Here is a 19,837-nt window from a genome sequence, read left to right on the forward strand (position 1 = left end):
AAACCTCTGCCAAATGTGAAAACCTCAGTAGCCTGCTTTGAGTATTCCAAGCTTCTGCTGTCACACTGGGTTCCCAGGGAAATTCCGCTTACGGACTTGTACTACCAGTCCGTCCATCTTCTCTGTCCCCCAGCAGTAGCCTAGAGTGGCAATGCGATAAGTATCCTTTGGAAACCTATCCTCATTAATTTTCTCTGTGGGAGCAGGAGCATGGCAGGACATGCTGTCCTAAGTTTTTCCTAAGTTTGCTTTGGAACTGGTACTTAGCGGTTACTGTTTTAAAGTGTAGTGTTATTTAATATGGTAGTGTTATTTGCTTTGCTTGGAGAAAGAGAGAGAATGTGTCCTCTTTTTTTTTTTTTTGACTATACTCACCCACAGATGGAAGTTTTGATGTATTCTTAAACGTGGAATATCCTAGAAAAGTGAATCACGTAGGGACACCAAAACAGAAGAACAGGCATCATCCATCTCTTACATTCATGTGTCTGTCCAAAGTGCAGGGCTTCATCCTTCCTTGAGTCCCAGCATGAATCACTCTGCTATGTTGCTGCTTTTTTCCCTTCTCCATCTTCCCTTATCACATTCCCTTGCCTCACAGCCATGGTGAGTTGGCACATCCAGCCTCCCTGCCTGCCGAAAGGGTGTCCTCGAGGGACTTGGCATCCCATCCAGGTGCTTCCTGCACACCTCACGGTGGGGGCAACCATTCTTTAGTTCAGAGGCATTTTTCCTGGATCAGTGGCCCCAGCTCTGGCATTTCTTGTGCTTGAAAGCAGGTGAAACCCAGTGATTGACAGGGAAACTTGCATCACTGTGACATTTTGTTCTCACCTGGTTTGTTTTGTTCTCATTTGTGTGTAATTAAATGCCCAACCCCAACTGCTGCAGTAATCAGCATTATAGAAATCGGTACGGTAAGAGAATGAATCCAATTGTAGAACCACAGTTTATAGAACTTATTAATGAAGATACCTAGGTGCCCCATTACGTTCCCCTCATTAGTTGTCTCCATTTCTTGAGGACAGTCTCCCATTTTTTGCAAGTAGTTGCTGCTTCTCTAGCAGAGAATGCACCACATGCAGAGCTGGTGTGATGGGGTGCTGCTTTGCTGGAGAAAACAAGACCCAGTCGTTCTAACATAACTCATCTGCAGTTGCCAGGATAATAGAGAAGGGCAGGCAGTCATGTCTCCAATTATCAAAACTTTCCTAGCAAGCGAGGTGACCCTGAGAAGGCACGTCAGTAATTTTCCACCATCTCAAGCAGGAGTAAACAATTTAACTGCCACTGCTCTGCATAGGGAGGTGTTATCAGCAGAGAAGGCTCAGGAAGGACCGGGGGTTTGAAGTCCCCCAGGCTAATGAAACAAGACATCTGCTAGCAGAGGACACCTAACAATTCACCCAGCTGCAATTAACCTGAATTTGCTCCTGGCGAGGAGTTTCACGTAAGTGGCAATGCCAACAAAGTGTCTCTGGAAGCTGCTTTCCAACTCCCACTATTTGCACAGCTGACTGTATAAGTTGTATGGTAACTTAAACCAGGCAGATTGATTAACAAGGTTTAAAGAAGTCATTTTTGCCAGCAGAAAAATAATGACACACCACGTTTAGATGTCGATTGTAGGAATTGATCAAAAATCCTGCTCGAACTGCATAGCAATAAAAATATATTGAGTAGTAAAATCCTATTGGGGGCTGCTGCTGAATGGATTCAATTTTGATAGTTAAGCCAGAATAAATATCGATTTGATAGCTCATGTTTCAGCCACACTTAGGGTCCTGATCCCGTATGTATTCAATTAAGTTATTTGCCTTCATGTGTTACATGTTAATTCTCAGCATGTTCTGCATATAGTCCCAGAGCAACTTGTCATTTATTTGATTTATTTTTTTTAGGCAAGCCAGAGTTTCACTTATTGCAGGTCTGATTCATGAATTATTTCCAATGTTTGGTCTGGGAAGAGGTTATTACGCAGTATCAGAGTTAAGGAAAGCAAGAGCACAAGTGACATGTTATCTTTAATTTGGTATGGCAGCTGAAAATAGGGGTGAGTCTTTCTGCTCTTAATCGTATGTCTGTTTGGAGGTCAGTAGATTAAGTGATCTACCAAATCACACAGAGGAAAAGTCAAGTGTAGCAGCTCCCATTTAGGTGAGCAGGAGATCCATCCAGGCACTCCATAGCTCTCGTCTGTTTGGCATTAATAATTTGGGAAAGGAAGGGAAAATTGCATCAACTTTGAATTTCCTTGGTGTTACACAGCCAGGCACGTGTGTGATGCACTGTATGAAGCACGTGCCTTGGAGTAAGTCATGTATTGCAGATCTGGGTTGGCATACATAGTACCATGTAAGATTTAGTCCTACTGATGCTTGTTCAAAAGTGTTATTAGTTCTCACTGAAGGGAACGTTCAATTTTTCACATTATTTTATAAATTTAAAATATTTTTGTCTCTGTCTGCATGATAGTTAACTTTAATAAGAAGTATCAATCTTAATTTAGTGCTAGCCGGTGTGTTACAGATGTGCTCTTGCAGCCTCCAATGTCGGAAAGATTCCTTTCGCTGAATTGAAGTGTTTCTGAATTAGACCTGCACGCTTCAGTGCCAAACCCGAGAACTCAAAACTCTTGGCAGTGCAAGAAAAGGAAAATTATTTTAAAATAATGTGACATATTTCTATAAAATCAGACTAATGCTTTTAGGCAGTCTGGTTTGTCTTATGAGTTTTGAAGTTGGTGGGAATGGTCATGCTTTCAAGTTTATTTCCTCAGTCAGGAAGGATAGAAACTTATTTCTGTATAAAATCAAAATGGAAATATCCTGTCTCCAGGAGCTGGGGCTTCCAGAAAAAAATGAAATACTAGACTTGCACTAAAAATGAGAGAGATGAGGGGAGAGTATCTATACAGACCTTTTGCTCTTCTTGCAGCAGTCCTGAATGCTGTATGAAAGGTAAATTTCTTCTGTGTTTCTGTGAGGATATGGGGAAGTTTGCATTGAGTTAAATAATGCAAAGTACCTTTGCCAGTGTGGACTTAGATCTTTGGCACAGTCTCTTGTTACTGTTTCTTTACTGACTATTTTGACCATCTTTCAAATGCTAGGAATGCTGTTCATCATTCTGCCCTTGCACAGTTTAATGTGCAGTCCTGTAGAGCTAGATTTCTGACTGGTCAGTGCTCAGCTCTGATCTGATTTTCAAGGGAGTTCTGACCCTTATAGATGCCCCAGAAAAGGCTGAAGTTTTGGCTAAAACGTTCACAGAGGCAAGGAGACCTCTCTGACAGGGCAGTAGTCGTCTCTGCACATTGTAGGCTGTGCTTACAGGAGGCAATGACAGCCCAAACGGCAGGAGGCAGCTGATGAATTTGCACCACTACATCACCCCCATCTTCTCAAGATCCCCTCTTCGGGTATAAACAGCTGTATCAGCTAAGTCCAGACATACAGCCAACCCTGTCTCCAAAAAAGGCCAACAGCTGATGTGTGGCAAAGAGTAGGCAGGTGAAGTAAGCAAACAGTGATACTTCCCCAGAATATTCTCCGAGCCTCCACTGAATTGTGTTTCAAGGTCTTCCTCACCCAGACGGAAATCTTTTGTGTTTAGTAGCCACAGATGGATTTTATTTCATGAATACATCCCATCATTTTGTAAACTTACACAGCCAGCCCCCATGTGCCATGGGAAGCAGCTGCAGAGCTTCCCTACTGGCTGAACCGTCACAGAGCTGTGTGCTGCTCTGGGTAGCAGAAGCTGATTCCCTCCTTGCTTATTGGATTTTTACATCCATTTGAGATATGTCTATTCTGCAGCCAGAGGTTTCACCATAGATGTATAGACATAGGCAGGTGTATTTGTACAAGTATACGTACCAGTATATGTAGTTATGGGTGCAGGGGCTTGATTATTTGGTCACTGACCTCCACTTCTGTGCATGCTGCCATCAATTCATGGCTATCAGTACCCGAGCTGATTAGATGAACCTTTTCTCTGTATGATACAGTTTATCTGATTCTGCAACAACATCAGACTTTGTTTTTCATAAGCAACAGAAGATTTGAGCATATCATAACGGAAAGCCTACATTATTCATCGTGTCTGGCTTTTGCTAGTGTGACTGATGGGACTTTGAAGATGTTTTAAAATGGGAGGAAGGGTAGTTGGCCGATTAGCTGAGACTGCACAGCACAGAAAAACACCTTATCACCTTAAGAAGTCTTGGTCCCTTTTATGTGTTTTTCCTCAGTGCTGTTTTCCACCAAGAATTTATTCTTCCACTGCCAGCCCAAGCTTTCTTCCAAAGGCCTCATCAAATTCTCATGTCTGCTATGATATTTCTTAGCTAAGTTTTGTTTTTGTCCCCATCTAGAGAAGGATAAATTTTGCCTTTACATAGGTATATATGGCTTCTGAGATGCTATTTCTCCCTGAGATGTCTTTTCTCCCTGAGTCCAAGGACTTTTTCATTCCCTTCGCAAGCTCCTGTGGAGTTTCATAAGGCCCTTAAGATTTTTTTTTTTTTTTCTGCCTGAAAGGTCCAGGTGTGAGCTGCTGGCAAATGGCAAGTCAGTCCTTGCTGCAAGGCTGCAGAGAACATCTGCCCCTGCCCCCCTCTTCTGTATGGGAGAGTTATCATAACATAAAAAATAGAATAGTGTATAGAAATTTCATTATATATTATATAGTTACATACCATATGATTGTCTATAAATATATATACAGATATGTGTGAATATATACATATATTTTATGTACAGGCATACGTACATAATACCCCAGCAAATTTTTAGATTCCTACCAGTGTAGCTATTTCAGCAAAAATTATACCTGTCACCAACACCCTGCACATGTCCTCCTGGCTTCAATGGTTCTTTCAGTCCCCAAATCCTTACACTTATATTCCTGCCAGCTTTAATCCAGCAGTATCCAAATCCTGACTCTCCTCTTCCCTTTCCCCATACCAAGTGTAAAATGTATGTGAGTGGGTCCCACTCTTAATTCATGGCGTTCCTTTTTTCAGTGGCGCTTTGAGCACTGTGAGAGCAAGGACTTCCCAGAGCTTCACCTCTACTCAGGAGGAGTATTAAGACTGCTCAGGGCTCAGCAGTGCAGATTTGGGAGGTAACATCCTGGGGCCTCAAGGAATCTCGAGGGAGAGGCTTTGAAAAGTCTGCAGGCTGCATCAGCCCCAGGCACCTCTGGATTCCCAGCTCAGCCCCAGGCTTTCCCTGGAGGCATGCACATCATGCAAGTGTACAGCGCATCCCTGCCTCCAAGTAGCTGGTGTTTCAGACCTACCAGTTAAATTTTCTGTTGCAACTCTGAAAGTTGGTGGGTTTTGGGGTTTTTTTTTCATTTAGTTGCATTGTGTAAAATTAAACTTGAATGAATAATTACCGCGTTTTACTCGGTGAGCTAGAGTTAATAGGGATGAAGTATAGTACATTAATCTCTGGGTTTATGAGAAAAGACGTGTTGTTTTGATGAATCTGGTTGGGTTTGTTTTCATTCAGTACATTCCTTAGCACATTTATAACAAGCAAAGGAGACTAAAAAATGTGTGGGGGAAATGTCAAATTCAAGAACCCTTAAACGCTTCCAAGATTTTATACTTTCTGATGAGAATAAACCACAATGTAGTAGGAGTTTACAGCTTCACCATTCAAATCCAGTGACTGATGGCTTATGGAGGAGTGAATAGGTGCAGTTCGTCATGTCCCAACCTTCCTGAGGGACCAAGTGCAGTTCCTCACGGAACTGAAGACAATGCAATCTTCTCAGGTTTATGAATGGTGATTTCATCTGTCTGTGCTTTGGGTACACACTCTGTAACACCCCAGCATGCAGCGTTTCATTGTGGGAATCCACTGCTTTCAACCTCTTGGCTTAAATTTACTATGTATAACCTTACATTTGGAAAGAAAATGAGTATTTTGCTCACATTTCAGTGGGAAAATCATAATAGTCCCTATTATTGAATTCTGACTCTTTAACTGCACTCCACAGCCACTGAAAGCAGGACTCAAGTCTATCCTGTGTCTGTCTCAGCGAGCAAATCCATTAAGCAATTTTGTGCATTTCAGAAATGGTCTATTTCCTATAAATTATTTAATTGTGATGAGTATGTCTGTAAACCACGTTTTGAACTTTGCGTATAGACAAGGACAATTAACTGCAGAGGGTAATTTCAAAACAGTATATTGGATAAATGATATGTTATTAGGAGGTGCTCTGTGATAAGGAGAGCATTTTAAAGAACTCATTTTAGAAATTATAGCAGCTATATTTTGCATTGTAGTTAATTTTAATTACATCAAAATATGTAGAATTAAAAGCGGTTAAATGAGAATGCAGTTATAACCTTTCTAAGGTATGATTCTGCTCTGTAGACTTTTGTTAGAAAATAAAAACAAAGAAATTAAGATAAGGACTTGCACATTTTATTTTACTCTGCATGAAAAATGTTAGATAAGTTTTACTGGATACAATACCTAAAGAACAAATGGAAATAGAGAAATAGAGCCTCTGACCCCAAATAATAAGGTTGGATAAATTATTTCTCTGGTCTGTGTTCCCAAAATAGAGTTGAGTGAAACGTTACAAGTTCTTAAAAGAGGGAATATTAAAATGGATTACCTTTTTTATCCCAAAACTATAAAATCACTAACCTTCCCCAAGGGGCTGCTTGAGGTACCTGAAATCAATAGCAATACCACTACTGACTGATTTTAGTTTTCTTTTAATAACTGCTAAAATAAAGAACTGGATATCATTGGGGTCTGAAATTAAAATTACCCTTTTTACCATGGTTTCTGCTTCAGGATTTGAGGTGTCAGCCTCAAACCACCCACCATGCCTCTTGCCCAGCCCATGGCTGGTAAGCAGCCAGGAAGCAAGAGGCAACTTTTCGATGCTTCAGGGTGCTTTCTTTTGCTGCCCCTACTTCTTCTCAGAGCAACCATAGGGTCCAAACCTGAAAGCGTATCTCCAGTCTGCACCCGTGCTGGTGTTTTGGCTGGGTCAGGAGTGTGATTTTGAATCATCCGACTTGTTCTGCTTTGGTATCTAGCACAGCTGTCAGGGGATGTGGATTCCTTGCAGAAGAAAGGAAGCTGGGATACATTGGAGCACATCCCATGCACTTCCACCCCTTGGAGTTCTTCTGTCTGTGGGACGGGACTACAGCTAGTTCTAGTCCTCAGAATGTGCAGGTCCTCAGCATCAGGTGTTCTACTGCCTACCAATGTAGAAATAGCCTTCAGGTGTAATTTTCACAGCTCTTTGACATTATTTATACATGCAGGTGTCCAAGGTGTCAAAGCCTTTCTTACTCGGCAAAAAATTAAATACAGACTGAAACATAGGCCTCTACTTGAGTAGATGTGTTTGGGCTTAGAACTAGACTTCTGGGTGTGTTTAAGATATAGAGCTGGTTATTCAGAGATGAAAATTCTCAGGGAGGTTTTTGGTGGGTTTTTCAGTTGCTACACACTGGATTAGAAATGTTTAAACATCCTTTAGAATATGGTCCTTGGGCCTTGGAAGCTGGCTGTTCACCCCACTGCAAAGCTGTGGCGGTGTAGGAATGTAGACATCATAGAGGTTTTGGTAAGAGCAGGGTTCCTAAGTCACTTAGGAACAGACCCTCAGAAATATTCCATCACCTGAACATTAGTTAAGTGCTTATTATATTCAGGAGCCTTTGAAAAATCCATTGCCTGTATCTTCAGCTACAAGGAGACCTTTACAGTCTGCCTTTCATGCTTTGTGACACTTCACAGAGCAAACTGTAAATACTTCAAAAACCTGGGGCTACTGCTAAGGGTACCAAAGTTCCTCAGATAGGTTTAAAACTTTTACCCCTGTTGACTTTCACAGTTGGGAGCTTATGCTAGAATAATTGGAAGCATCATTTGTGTGCTGAAGACCACTGCGTAAGCATTACTGGAGTGCTGTGTCCAGTTCTGAGCTCCCCAGTTCAAGAGGGACTGGGAACTGGAGAGGTTCCAGCAGAGGGCTGTGAAGATGATGCGGGGACTGGAGCATCTCCCTTCTGAGGAAAGGCCGAGAGAGCTGGGGCTGCTTGGCCTGGAGAAGAGAAGACTGAGAGGGGACCTTAGCGCTGTATGCGAATACCTGAAGGGCTGGTGCCAAGAGGACGGGGCCGGGCTCTTTCAGCGGTGCCCAGCGACAGGACAAGGGCCAACGGGCACAAACTGCAACACAAGAAGTTCCACCTGAATATGAGGAAGAACTTCTTTACCTTGAGGGTGACCGAGCACTGGCACAGGCTGCCCAGAGAGGCTGTGGGGTCTCCTCTGGAGACATTCAACCCCCCCGGACGCGGCTCTGCGCAGCCTGCTGTAGGTGACCCTGCTTTAGCAGGGGGTTGGGCTGGGTGATCTCCAGAGGTCTCTTCCAACCCTGACCATTCTGTGATGCTGTGATTACCTTTTAACAAATTTTTCCCATTGTTTTTCAGGTAAAGGTGATGTGTTTGGTGATATCTTCTGGAAGGAAACCAGTCTGGCCCATGCATGTGCCAACGTACGGGCTCTGACATACTGCGATTTACATATTATTAAACGAGAAGCGTTGCTTAAAGTGTTGGACTTTTATACTGCTTTTGCAAACTCGTTCTCAAGGAATCTCACGCTCACCTGCAATTTGAGGAAACGGGTAAGGTGACAGCTCTTATTTTCCCCTTTCTCTCACCAAGAGATTGCACGCTCTTGCAGACTGTTTGCAGTGTTTAACAGCCCCCAATTTACTCTTGATGTTTTCAGGTCATTGCAGATTAACTGGCTTTTCAATAAATGTAGTTGCTGTTTGTTAATGGTGTCTCAATAAAAGTTACCCATAGATTTGCAGTTCTGAGTAGTCCTAGCAGGGTGAGATATGAATTACATTTCTTTTCATTTTCTTCATAGTTGCTGGGTTTTGGATCACTGCCCACCCCCCCACCCCCCCATCCCTATTGTATAACATATAAAGTTGTATCTTAGAGTCTAATAGAATCCAGATTCTGGATTCTTAGAGGTGAGGTTTAGTTTCTCACCTGCTAAGATATAGGTCACAGGACAGATAGGTGGATCTGCATGGCATAGACCAACTAAGAGAAATTCATTGATGTTAAATAAGTAAAATGTACTCAGCAAAAGTATTGTATTAATACCTGCTTCTCTCATTTGCACGGTTTAGAATTTTAATATGGCATGGTTAATAAAGCTTGGTAGCGGTTTTACATTCACAGCTCACTTCTTATGCCCTCCTGCTCATTTTATAATCAATCAGCAATGCTCACTATCCATTAGTCCTTTCAAAGAACACTCTATCTAAAAATTAATTAGCTATAAGGATGTACCTTGAAAACAGGTTAAGGGATTCTTTAATTCACATTGCAGCTGCAAATTTTAATCTTTATGATGTTTTTTTTAAGATTGATGAGGGCTATATAAATTTCATTTGCATAGAGAAATCTCATAACAATGATTTATAGATTACTGAGCATTAACTGTGATCCTGTAGCTGTTGAAACACATTTTTCTGCAGCTGTACCTTGGGCATCTCACCCGATAATGCACAAGGCTACCTCACTATTTCACAAGACAGTTTCAGCCTCTGCAGTAACAGGAGTTCAACACAACTAGAATTTTACTTTTTTGAGTCTAATTTCTCTCTAGGCACCGGAGCATGTTATAAATGCTTCTTTCAAAGCAGGTTTATTTTTTAGTGCATCCCTTGTGCTCATTAATATACCAAGTATGGCACAAAATACCCATCGCAAAAAGCAGATGCAGTGGAATTACAGTCGCCCTCTGTATGAGCTGGAGCCTGAAAGAGCTGGATTGTAATCAGATTTGGTTCCAGTTCGTTAGCTTACCTCTGACTTGAAAGTTGTTAACTCTGCTTCAGACCTGAAGAGGGGCTTTGGGGCTTGAACACTGGTTTGGGGTTTCTAGCTTATCACTTCTCTGTTGTTAAGGTTTCCTCCAAACCTTGACTTCAGCATCACCCCCTTGCCATCTTGCCTACCTGTGATGTGCCACCAGCTACAGTCCCACAAAGACAATTCTGCTCATGCATTGCTGACAGTGATTTCATGGGACAAGATAATGCCACATACATTGTGCCAAAATGTATTCTTTCCTTCTTAAAACCTGTGAGCCTGTCCATACAACTCCCTCCCTGGGACTTCCCCTCCCCCATTAGCCGTGACATGTTTGTACACAGCGAAAACATGTACATATCATTTCCTGACAGGGCAATGTGCTGGAGTTCAACTCTGTAGTCCAGGGATGTATATGGGGAATAGGTTCCTGGCTGGGTTTTCATGTATTTTCTTCTCTCCCATGCACCTTTTTTAAGGAAAATTGGTTCCCTTGCAGGGCCCTGGCATAGGGAGTCACCCAGGTAGAAGCACTGGTGGAGCTTAGGTCCCCAGTACTCTAGCTCAGTGCTAGGTACAGGGACTTTGCCACAGGGACAGTGACTCAAAGCAAGAAGGTACAGCATTTCTAAAAGAAATGTTAGATTTTGCAGAAGGAAGGGAAATGTTGGTTGGGCGCATGTGTGAGCATACCATGAGAGTGGATGGAGACTCAAAGAAAGGTTGTGTCAGTGTGGTACATGCAGGGTGGAGTTCATTTCACTAAAAGTTGGATGGTAATGTCCAAGCTAGTCACCAGTCTGGTTCTGGTTCCTCCAGAAGGCAGTCATCAGGCTCCTCTTCAGTGCCCAGTCTGTGATGATAAAACTATCCCCTTTCTGTTGACTTTTGAGAGAGTCCATGATCGCCAGCTTTTAAATACCGAGAGTACATCAGATGGACTCTACCTACGATGTCTCCTACAGTTTTACTCAAGAACTATTTTGCAAGGAGTCTCACTTCTAGTATTGCAGTAAGATCTGCTGAGCCAAACCTGCTTTGCAGAAATTCTGTGTACTGTTCCTGGGCATGAAATAGATCATGCTGCTTTCAACACCAGGGACACAAGCTGAGTCCTGTTACATAAAGTTGTTCAGGGGATTGTTTCAAACCTCGTATCTGCTGCAAGTGTACGTGATTCCCTGTTGGGCACAGAAGTGTTTGATGGTAAGTTCATCTCTTAGGAAAAGCAGTGCTGTCCAGGACAGTTCCATCAGGCGAACAGAAAGCAGTTGTTCAGGCAGTGAGACTGGGCTGACAGGGCTGCACTGTACTGCAGCAGTTTGTGCTGGAGTCATGTAATCTAAACGGAAAGAAAATCATTGTCTCCTTTAATTGATTTCAATAGAAATATACTTAGCACTTTTTCTACACAGTCATCACTCATAAGGTTTGACATTTAATTATAGCACAAATACACTTCTTGCGGTTCTGTGCTCAAGAAAATGGCTGTTCTCACTGTCAAAAATATATAGACAGAATTATTCTTTCCTCAGGTCTGCTCTTCAAAATATGTATATATTTATGTGGGTGCACACACACACACGTTTGTGCTGCACTGTCCCTCAACCAGCACTTAGATGTAGCCCATAAACTGCAAAAAATTTAGATGCTCAAAAGGCTAATAAATTAATGATACTACTGAGCACAAAAGGTTAGTTCCACATGACAGGGTAGAGAAAGTCTCAGTGAAGTGGGAAAATAATGTTTTCTCACTCCCAAACAACATTTAGAGGCCTGGCATGTTGAATGACCTATTTAAGGCATCTGCTCAGCATACTATTATCAGCTCTGGATTTTTGTTGTCTTTTTTTTTGTGTTAGGTAGCTCAGCCATCACACTGCATTTATGAGCCCATAAAGTGAGCGTGCCTGCTAGCTTTTCAACCTGAAGTCACCTCTCCTGCCCAGGGTGGTGAGGTGACTTTTAATCTGTTATTGCAAAGTGTTGCAGCATATCATGTTTCATGCTCTAAAATCTTTATGGCATGTCTAACGTCACTAATGCACACTCCAAGGCAGAACCAGGACTTTGAAGCTTTTCTCCCAAACAAGGAAAATAATTAATCTGGAAAGATATTCTTTAAAATCACAATGAGATGACATAGTTGCCTCTGAGGACTGAAAGTTATAAAGCAGTGTTTGGGATGAGTCTTCAAAGAGTTAATTACTGCCTTCTGATGTTGGAAGAGGATATTAATAATGTCTAATTCATTAAGTGCCTTTTAAGATTTCACACAGCTGGAGGAGGATTTCTGCAAGCCTGAGCCATGGAGCTTGGCCTGAGGAGAGGAGCCAAGGCAGACCTCTAGGAACCTCAAACCCGTATAAAGAATGTGCATCTTATTGATGGTCAAAGTTCAGGAAGGAGGACCTACATCAAGCTACCAAATATGTTGTCACAGAAAATAAGTGTTCAGCTGAAATATTTTTAAAGGTTTTGTTTTTTTAAAAACTTTTCTCATCATTGCTTCCATTTGCATCAGCTAATACACCACCTCCACCTAACTGCTGGACCAACACGGTCTGCGCCAGTGTAGGCAAAAACAGAACTGAAATTTTGGCTTCTTAATTCACAGCTAAAATTCTCCTGTGCCTCAGTATAGGAAAGATTTTCACCACAGCTTTTAAAGTACATGGTCATATACTACTGTTTTCTACCACGAGCAAAATGAGCTGTGTTAAAGAAATGAGGCAGGAGCAGCCAGGGAAGAGGACAATTGTTTGTATAGGACCTCTGGTGCATTTGCTCCTGTAAGGTGTGCTGGAGAATGAGCCAAGGAGATGGTAGGAGAAAAGAGTGCCTTTAAGGCAGTGAAATACTGCCCGGAGAGGCTCAGTCCTTTTCCCTGTGGCCCTCTTAAAGCCAAGGACACCGTGAGCGACTGATGTTATCTAACTCCTCCAGTACACTGTGAATCTCTGAGGCTTTTTAGCGGGTGAGTTCATTAGACTGTCTTCAACACACGTCCTGTTTTTCTTTCTCTTTCGGAGTAGAATAATTTCTTTTTAAATTGGCTTTCTGGTTTTGCTTTAGGTTTTAATGAATCACATGCAGTTTGTTGACTGAATCACTCATTTCTGTGTCATGTAGTTTTTAGAAAGACTTCATTTTAATTTGAATTCTGCATTCATGTCTCCTAAAAGTGAAGGTTGTACCAAGGTTCATTCAGGATCCCCCTTTTTCATTTTTAAGGCTCTCCAGATGGCGTGCTAGATTAGTGAGTGTCCTGATGCAGAAGCAATGTCAGAGGCAGAAAGCATTGCTTTGTGTATTGGGCCTTGCTCCTGAAGGTTGCACATGTTCTGGTGAACCTGAGGACTTTCACAGGTTTTGAGCTCTGTAAGCCATTCACAATTATGGCAGCTTAATTCAGAGCTGTTTACACTTTGCCAGCTGGCACTCGCATTCGGTCCTGATCAGTTGTGGGGAGTGATTTGCTTACATAGAAAGAGATCTGAGCATCATTCCTGGGTGACTCTGGCAAGCAGAAAGCTGTGAGTTGACTCTGAAGCGGGACATGCTGAGCCTTCTCTGCCCAGTGGTCCATCTGCACTGCCAGGTCCATCATCCATTTTCACCTTTTTTTGGTCTATTATTGGAAACTTTTTCCATGTGGGACAGCGATGGTGGCAAAACCTACCTGGGAAAAACAAGTTTTTCCATCACTATTAATGAAGACAAGTAGGGGAGAAAAACATGCTGCTTAGAGAGCTGCTGTGACTGATAATGTAGATCAGCTGGTGAGGGCTTCAGTGAGGACCTGGATCCCTGTCATGTGATAGGGGCTGTGCCCACCCCTAGGCTGGTACTTGGTCCTCCCCTATCTGTCACTCCTGGTACTGTCCTCTTGCACATGCAGCTTATTTTTCTGCTGGTTTGAGCCAGTGACAAGGGTCCCAGGGAGTGCAGGATCATGCCTCTGGAAGGGCAGATCCAACAGCTCAATTTCATGGCTCATATGGCCAGCAGGCTACTGGCGTGACTTAACGCAAGTTTATTTGTAACCCAATGACTTGCTCAAGCCTATTGAAAATTAATTTGATTGACTTCTTTATGGCAGTATGTATGGTGTGTTGCATTTCCCTGTCTGTATCTCTTCAGGGATTCAAAGCATCTGCAGGCTGGGCTGATACAGCTGGCTGCTTGCTGACCCTAGCCGAGGCAAGGGGACATGGAGAGTTCCTCAGCCAGGCATGCTGATGCCCCTCGTCACTTCTCCAGGGCAAAGCACGGAATGACGTTAGTCATAGCCCATGGCTGTGCTGCCCGTGACACCGTGTTTGGGTGTTTTTCAGCTCTTGCTTCATTACTGCAGTAACAGGCAATTCTCTGGTGACCATGACAAAGGACACCTTTCTCAGCTGTGTAAGCCAAAGCTCTCACCTCTTACTTTTCCTTCTCACTCTTTCATCACCTATAACTCCAGCAAAAGCATTGCACATTAGTCCTCTCTCTTTTTTTTTTTTTTTTTTTTTTTTTAAGTGATAGGGTCAGTTCAGTTGGGGTATAAAGGGCGTACTTACCTCCTCGTGCTCCCTCTGTAGAGCTCACAGGCTACCCTTGCCTTTAATTTCACCAAATTCCTTTCTCCATCTCCATGTGAGAAAAGGATTGTTTTACCTTGTCTCAGGATGCTCCTTACCTTTCCTATCCTTCTCTGGTCTTCGGTTGTCTGGTTTTTTTCTTCTTTTGTATGAACATGCTGTCCCAGGAAATGAAGTCCTACAGCTATAGTTTAGCTGTAGTGACAGTTTAGCATGATTACAGAGCAAATAAGTTATACCCTCAAAATCAATTTGGTTTTGTTTTGTTCACATCTTAGCAGACTCTGCAGCCTCCGTTACGCTTGAAGAAGCTTTTGCCTCAGACAGTGTTTTAAAATTTTTTATTGTTTGGCTTCCTTGTGTTCACAGCTATCTCCAGATTTGTTAATATTCCGTTGCAATATTTCCTAAAGGACTGTTTCACTGATTTAGATCTAGTACCACCTCTGATGGTGTCTAGATTTGTATATTGAATGTGCATGGGACAGAAGAGCCCATTTCAGGCACTCAAGCAATTAGACCTTGTCCAAACTGCAAATTGACAGTGGTCCCTGGGTGGCCCATGCCCAGGAATTTCTTGAGAAACTGCTAACAGGTCTGGGCCAAACCTGTGTGAGGAATTTATCAGCACTGAGAATGGAGTAGTTCCTTGTGCATTTGTAGCTGTGTGGTTACAGGCAGCCTAGCACAAGCCATGCTACACCTTCTGCCATCAGGAGACCTATGTGATTCCTTCTGAGTGAAGATTACAGATCTGAGGCTGGAGTTTATTTCTGCAGCTTTTCCTTCCCATCTCCTGCTCCCCTGAGCAATTCCATGGGTCTTTGCTTCTCTTCAGGGCCATGGAGATTTGAGTTCAAGGCAGTCAAAGCAAGGAAGTTAGTCCTTGGAGGACCGTGGTGACTTTGCCAGCTAGAGAGCAGCATAAAAATTCAAAGAGAAAGCTGCAGCAGCATTAACGTCACCCCTCTGTGCCTCTCTGCCAGCAGCGTGGGACAGCTGTCTGAGCGGAGCAATTGGAAAAGCTGTTGGTGGGTTTGCTTTCTCATGGGTGTTTCTGGTAGCTGTGAGCCTGGCTCTTTTCTGTGTGCCTCACTGCCTTCCCTCTCCTTTTTGCCACTTCATCACCACCCTTACGGTGGTCTCTTCTGGGTACCCTTCAGGTCATACAGACTGTGGGAAGTCGGGGCTGCGGGAACAGTTGCCCCTCTGAACCCCTCCCCGGAGGCATCGAGTGAGCACAGTGGTTTGTTTTCTCTCCCTGGGCAAGCACATTGTGCTGCCTTGGCTGTGACTGTTTGTGAATGGGGGCAGAAGTGGGTGATAAACCTGAAATGTTTTGAATTCGTCCAGGGGAAGGCAACACAGCTGGTGAAAGGGCTGGAAGGCATGTCCTGTGGGGAGCGGCGAAGGACTTTGGGCTTGTGGGGAGCGGCGAAGGACTTTGGGCTTGTCTGGTTTGGAGAAAAGGAGGCTGAGGGGTGACCTCATTGCTCTCTGCAGCTGCCTGAGCTGGGGAAGTGCAGAGGGAGGTGCTGATCTCTTCTCCCTGGGATCCAGTGACAGGACACTGGAAATAGTTCAAAGCTGTGCCAGGGGAGGTTTAGACTGGGCGTTAGGAAGCTTTTCTTTACCAAGAGGGTGGTCAAACACTGGAACAGGCTTCCTAGAGAGGTGGTTGATGCCCCAAGCCTGTCGGTGTTTAAAAGGCATTTGGACAGTGCCCTTAAAAACATACTTTAACATTTGGTCAGCCCTGAATTGCTCAGGCTGTTGGACTAGGTGATCATTGTAGGTCTCTTCCAACTGAAATTTTCTTTCCTCTCCTCTCCTTTCATTGCCATCTCAAAGACTTTGGGGTCTGAGTGAGTGTTTAAATACTTACCTGAAAAACAGGGCACTGTATATCCCCTGGGGGTTTTGGGAGGCCTGGGGTAGTATGGATTCATGACACAGTCTGGATTAATACATTTTGCATTTAGACTGCTGGCAGATGCAGAGATTAGCCAATGCACTATCATCTTTAATAGTGTTTCAGAGCCACATTAATCCCACAGGGTACTAGCAGGCTTCAGTTCTATTCTGAATATAATCTCTAAATTAAATACCTTCCTCAGATGTCCTGACCATGCTTCTGTAGGAGGGATAGGCAAAGCACCACCAACTCTGTTAGAAGTAGGACTGAGCCCAATTCTGATAATCCGTTGCCATTACAGAGGTAGACTTACTTTTTCCAGGACATGTAGCTTCCCTGTCTAAATCTAAATCAAAAGGACATTTTATCTTGTTTGTCATACTGCTGGTTTTTGTTGAGAAATGCAAGGCAATTTAGCATACTTTTCATTATGGGATCTTTGAAAAGTATGGTATGGATGCATAAAAAAAATAATTGTGTGTGCTGCTTTCTGCACACAGGGACTCAGCAGCTGTTATAAAAGTCACTCTGCTGATTTACCCCAGCGAAAGCCATCACCATCTCTTCTTCAGGCAGGCAATGCAAACTCAGTGAATTATTTGGTTGTGGGAAGATCATTAAATAGAAAATGTCGGGGATGGGCAGTGTCCGTAGGAAAACAAAGATGTAAATTGGCTATATTGGAGTGAAGGTTCAGATAGGCAATGATTTGCTATTGTGCTTTTTGTGAATTAATACCATTTTCTTGTTTAGAAAATGCTAAGTTAGAAAGCTTTCATAATTAAGAGACTCTCCCTAGTTGACTGCAGGCTGTCTGCTAATACCAATTCAGGGCAGCATTGCTTGCACAGAACTTGAATGAGGATAAATAAAAATAAATCAAAGGTTTGCTATTTTTAATCTTGTAAATATTAAAAAATAAACATTTTGTGTTCACCTCCCCTCATCGATTAAAATTGATGCTTTTAATCTCTTCCAGCTGCTAGAGAAGGGGAGGGAGCATGCATGGTGCAATGGGAAGCAACATTGCCGTTTCATTTTTGATTGCCAGTTTAAGGTTTTTATCATCAGCTCCCCCTGCGTTTTGATGTTGTGATGAACACGGGCACTGGCAGCTTAGCCAGCAGCAGACCCGAGCAGATCACCATCGGTGTCCCTGAGCTTCCCTCATGGGCTGTTACTTTGCCAGGCTTAGCCCTGCAGCAGGCTGCCTTTTGGGTGGGTGTCATAACAGAGCTGATCTCCCCGTAGATTCGTGTGACTCCCCTGGTGCCTAGGAAGCCATGGCAGTATTACAAAGGCATTTCTGTTATAGCTGAGAGTAGCCAGTTTATTTTGCGATGCCAGCAGTGTGCCTGGGAGCTGCTGCTGCGGCAGGTGGTTCCCTGCTTGTGGGGCATCCTAGCAGGTAGAGTGGCACAGAAAGTGGGGAAAGAGGGTTGTCGTGTTGTCTTACACCCCTACAAATAATTAGCCTAGAGCAATGGATTTCTTCTTGCGTGGGCTGCTGAGCCTAATTACTGTGTAGATGTACAACTTTTCCCCCACAATAACCGCAAAAAGATGGGGAAATGTTACGAAACTGAGATGATTGATTCCAAGTGCTCTGGTTGCTTCTGTCATTGCTTTCTGGAGGTGAACGCCAGATGTTCTGATAACACAGCACAGCATGACTTGCAGGTATAAAAATGAGTTTCTACACCAGACTGCTCACTCCCCAAACCTCACTTCTGCAAAACTGGGAATGCCAGTTACAATGCAGCCACAACCATGGCTGGGGAAAGAGAACTTCTGCCTGTTTGTTGGAATCATATAAATGAATTCCCACAGGTTTAACAAGGAGCAGACGGAGCTTTAGCAGTCACCCAAGTGGGAGTTTTCTGGCTCCGCCCAAAATGGGATCTTTTGACCAATCTAGAAATGATCAGTAATGATTTCACAGCTGTTTTGCACTGGAGAGAGCACCGATTTTTTTCTTGCCTTGCCCTCTCTGAACAGGTTTTTGTCTTGGCTTGCTCAAAAAGGCTCCTTACCAGTTACATACAGGAGCCTGTGAAATGCCAAACAAAACTCCCTGCATAAGGTCCTTCTTTTCTGTGCAAGTATAAATCTGTCCATCTCTTTTTTTGCAGCACACAATTCACAGATGCAATAATACCCAAACGTGCTGGATCAGCATGTGATGATCATTGCAGCCCTGCAAATCCTAGATTTACCTTACTTTGAGTGCTATTTTTGGGCTGCTTTCTACAGCAAAGGAACAGTCCATGTAAGAAAGTATTAAATATTACACAAAGTGCAAGAGAAACTTTGTGCGGAAGTTTGCATGAATCCCATTAGTTTTAGTTAAAAATAAAAGGCAGCCTGTCACTTCCAACTTAATAATGGCTGATTGACTATGTCTATTTTTAATTGTCAGTCAGTTGCTGTGATGAGCAAGCTGCCTTGGTTTAGGTCCCATGCAAGGGAAGTCTGGAGGAGCAATTCTGAGAGTAGCTGATTTACATGTGTGCCAGAGGTGGGCATAGCTGTGGGGAGGGGCAGGGGGATACTGAGAAACACCTGAAATAAGCTGAGTCCCCTGTTGTTGCATTTTTGAGCAACTTGCTGAAAGGAAAAACTCTTCCTTGTGTTTAGGAAGAAATGCATATTATTAATCCATGTTTTTTCCTCAGATTTTTACTTCTCAGTTTTCACAGCCCTTAGTCTTAATTTGTTTCTCTTCCTAAAGATAACAAAAATATAATACGGTTTTCAGATGTAAGTTACTGTTAAAAAAAGGAGCATAGTATAACCAATTATAAAAGTCTCTGATTCACTTAATGCCATTAATTAAATTGTCAGTGATCTTTCGAACTTTGGAACCTTCTCTTGGACTTCTAGGTGAATTTCAGATTATTTTATTAGTACTCCACAAAGCTGTCTCAGTTGCTTGAAAGATTTTTTTATAGTGCTTCCTATCCTAAATATTTCCATTAGTCACTGTAACTCCAGAGCAGGGGGACTTCAGCTCTCCATGCTCTGTGAGTATATATCCCTTTTGGAAACAGTTCATTGTCCTCTCTTTTTAATTATGGACAGCACTTCTGTTACCACAGGAACAGGCTCTGGCTTTTTCTGAGAGCCTAAACCACTTTGTACTCCCTTAAAGATGTGGAAATTGAGACCTAAGTAACCAGCAGATGACAGCAGCAAAGAGCAACCATTTCTAAGCAGGATATTTCTACCAGACAGCCGAAATGTAGCATTTTTATCAAGATTAGCTCTGGTTTTCCATTTGTGCCCATCGCTTGCCCTTCAGTGCACAGATACCCAGTTTTCCTTCTCTATGTCCCTGGACTTACCAGAGCACCCTGGCATCTCGGCACTTAACTTCTGTGTCTAGCCTCACTATTTTCACTGATTCTGCCTCCCCTGGCTGCCTGCCGTTGTAATGAA

At 43.0% G+C, this 19,837-nt stretch overlaps 1 protein-coding gene across 1 annotated transcript in view; it reads left to right on the forward strand.

Annotated features, from left to right (window-relative positions):
* The window catches only part of KCNH5 (potassium voltage-gated channel subfamily H member 5), a 160,162-nt gene that overhangs the window by 121,734 nt on the left and 18,591 nt on the right, over positions 1–19,837 (forward strand). Inside the window, exon 10 of the mRNA XM_037396078.1 lies at positions 8,492–8,688. Within this exon, the coding sequence (XP_037251975.1) occupies positions 8,492–8,688 (197 nt within the window). The remainder of the gene's footprint in view (positions 1–8,491; positions 8,689–19,837) is intronic.

This window comes from Falco rusticolus, chromosome 7 (assembly GCF_015220075.1).
Source record: "Falco rusticolus isolate bFalRus1 chromosome 7, bFalRus1.pri, whole genome shotgun sequence".
NCBI classification, from domain to species: Eukaryota; Metazoa; Chordata; class Aves; order Falconiformes; family Falconidae; genus Falco; species Falco rusticolus.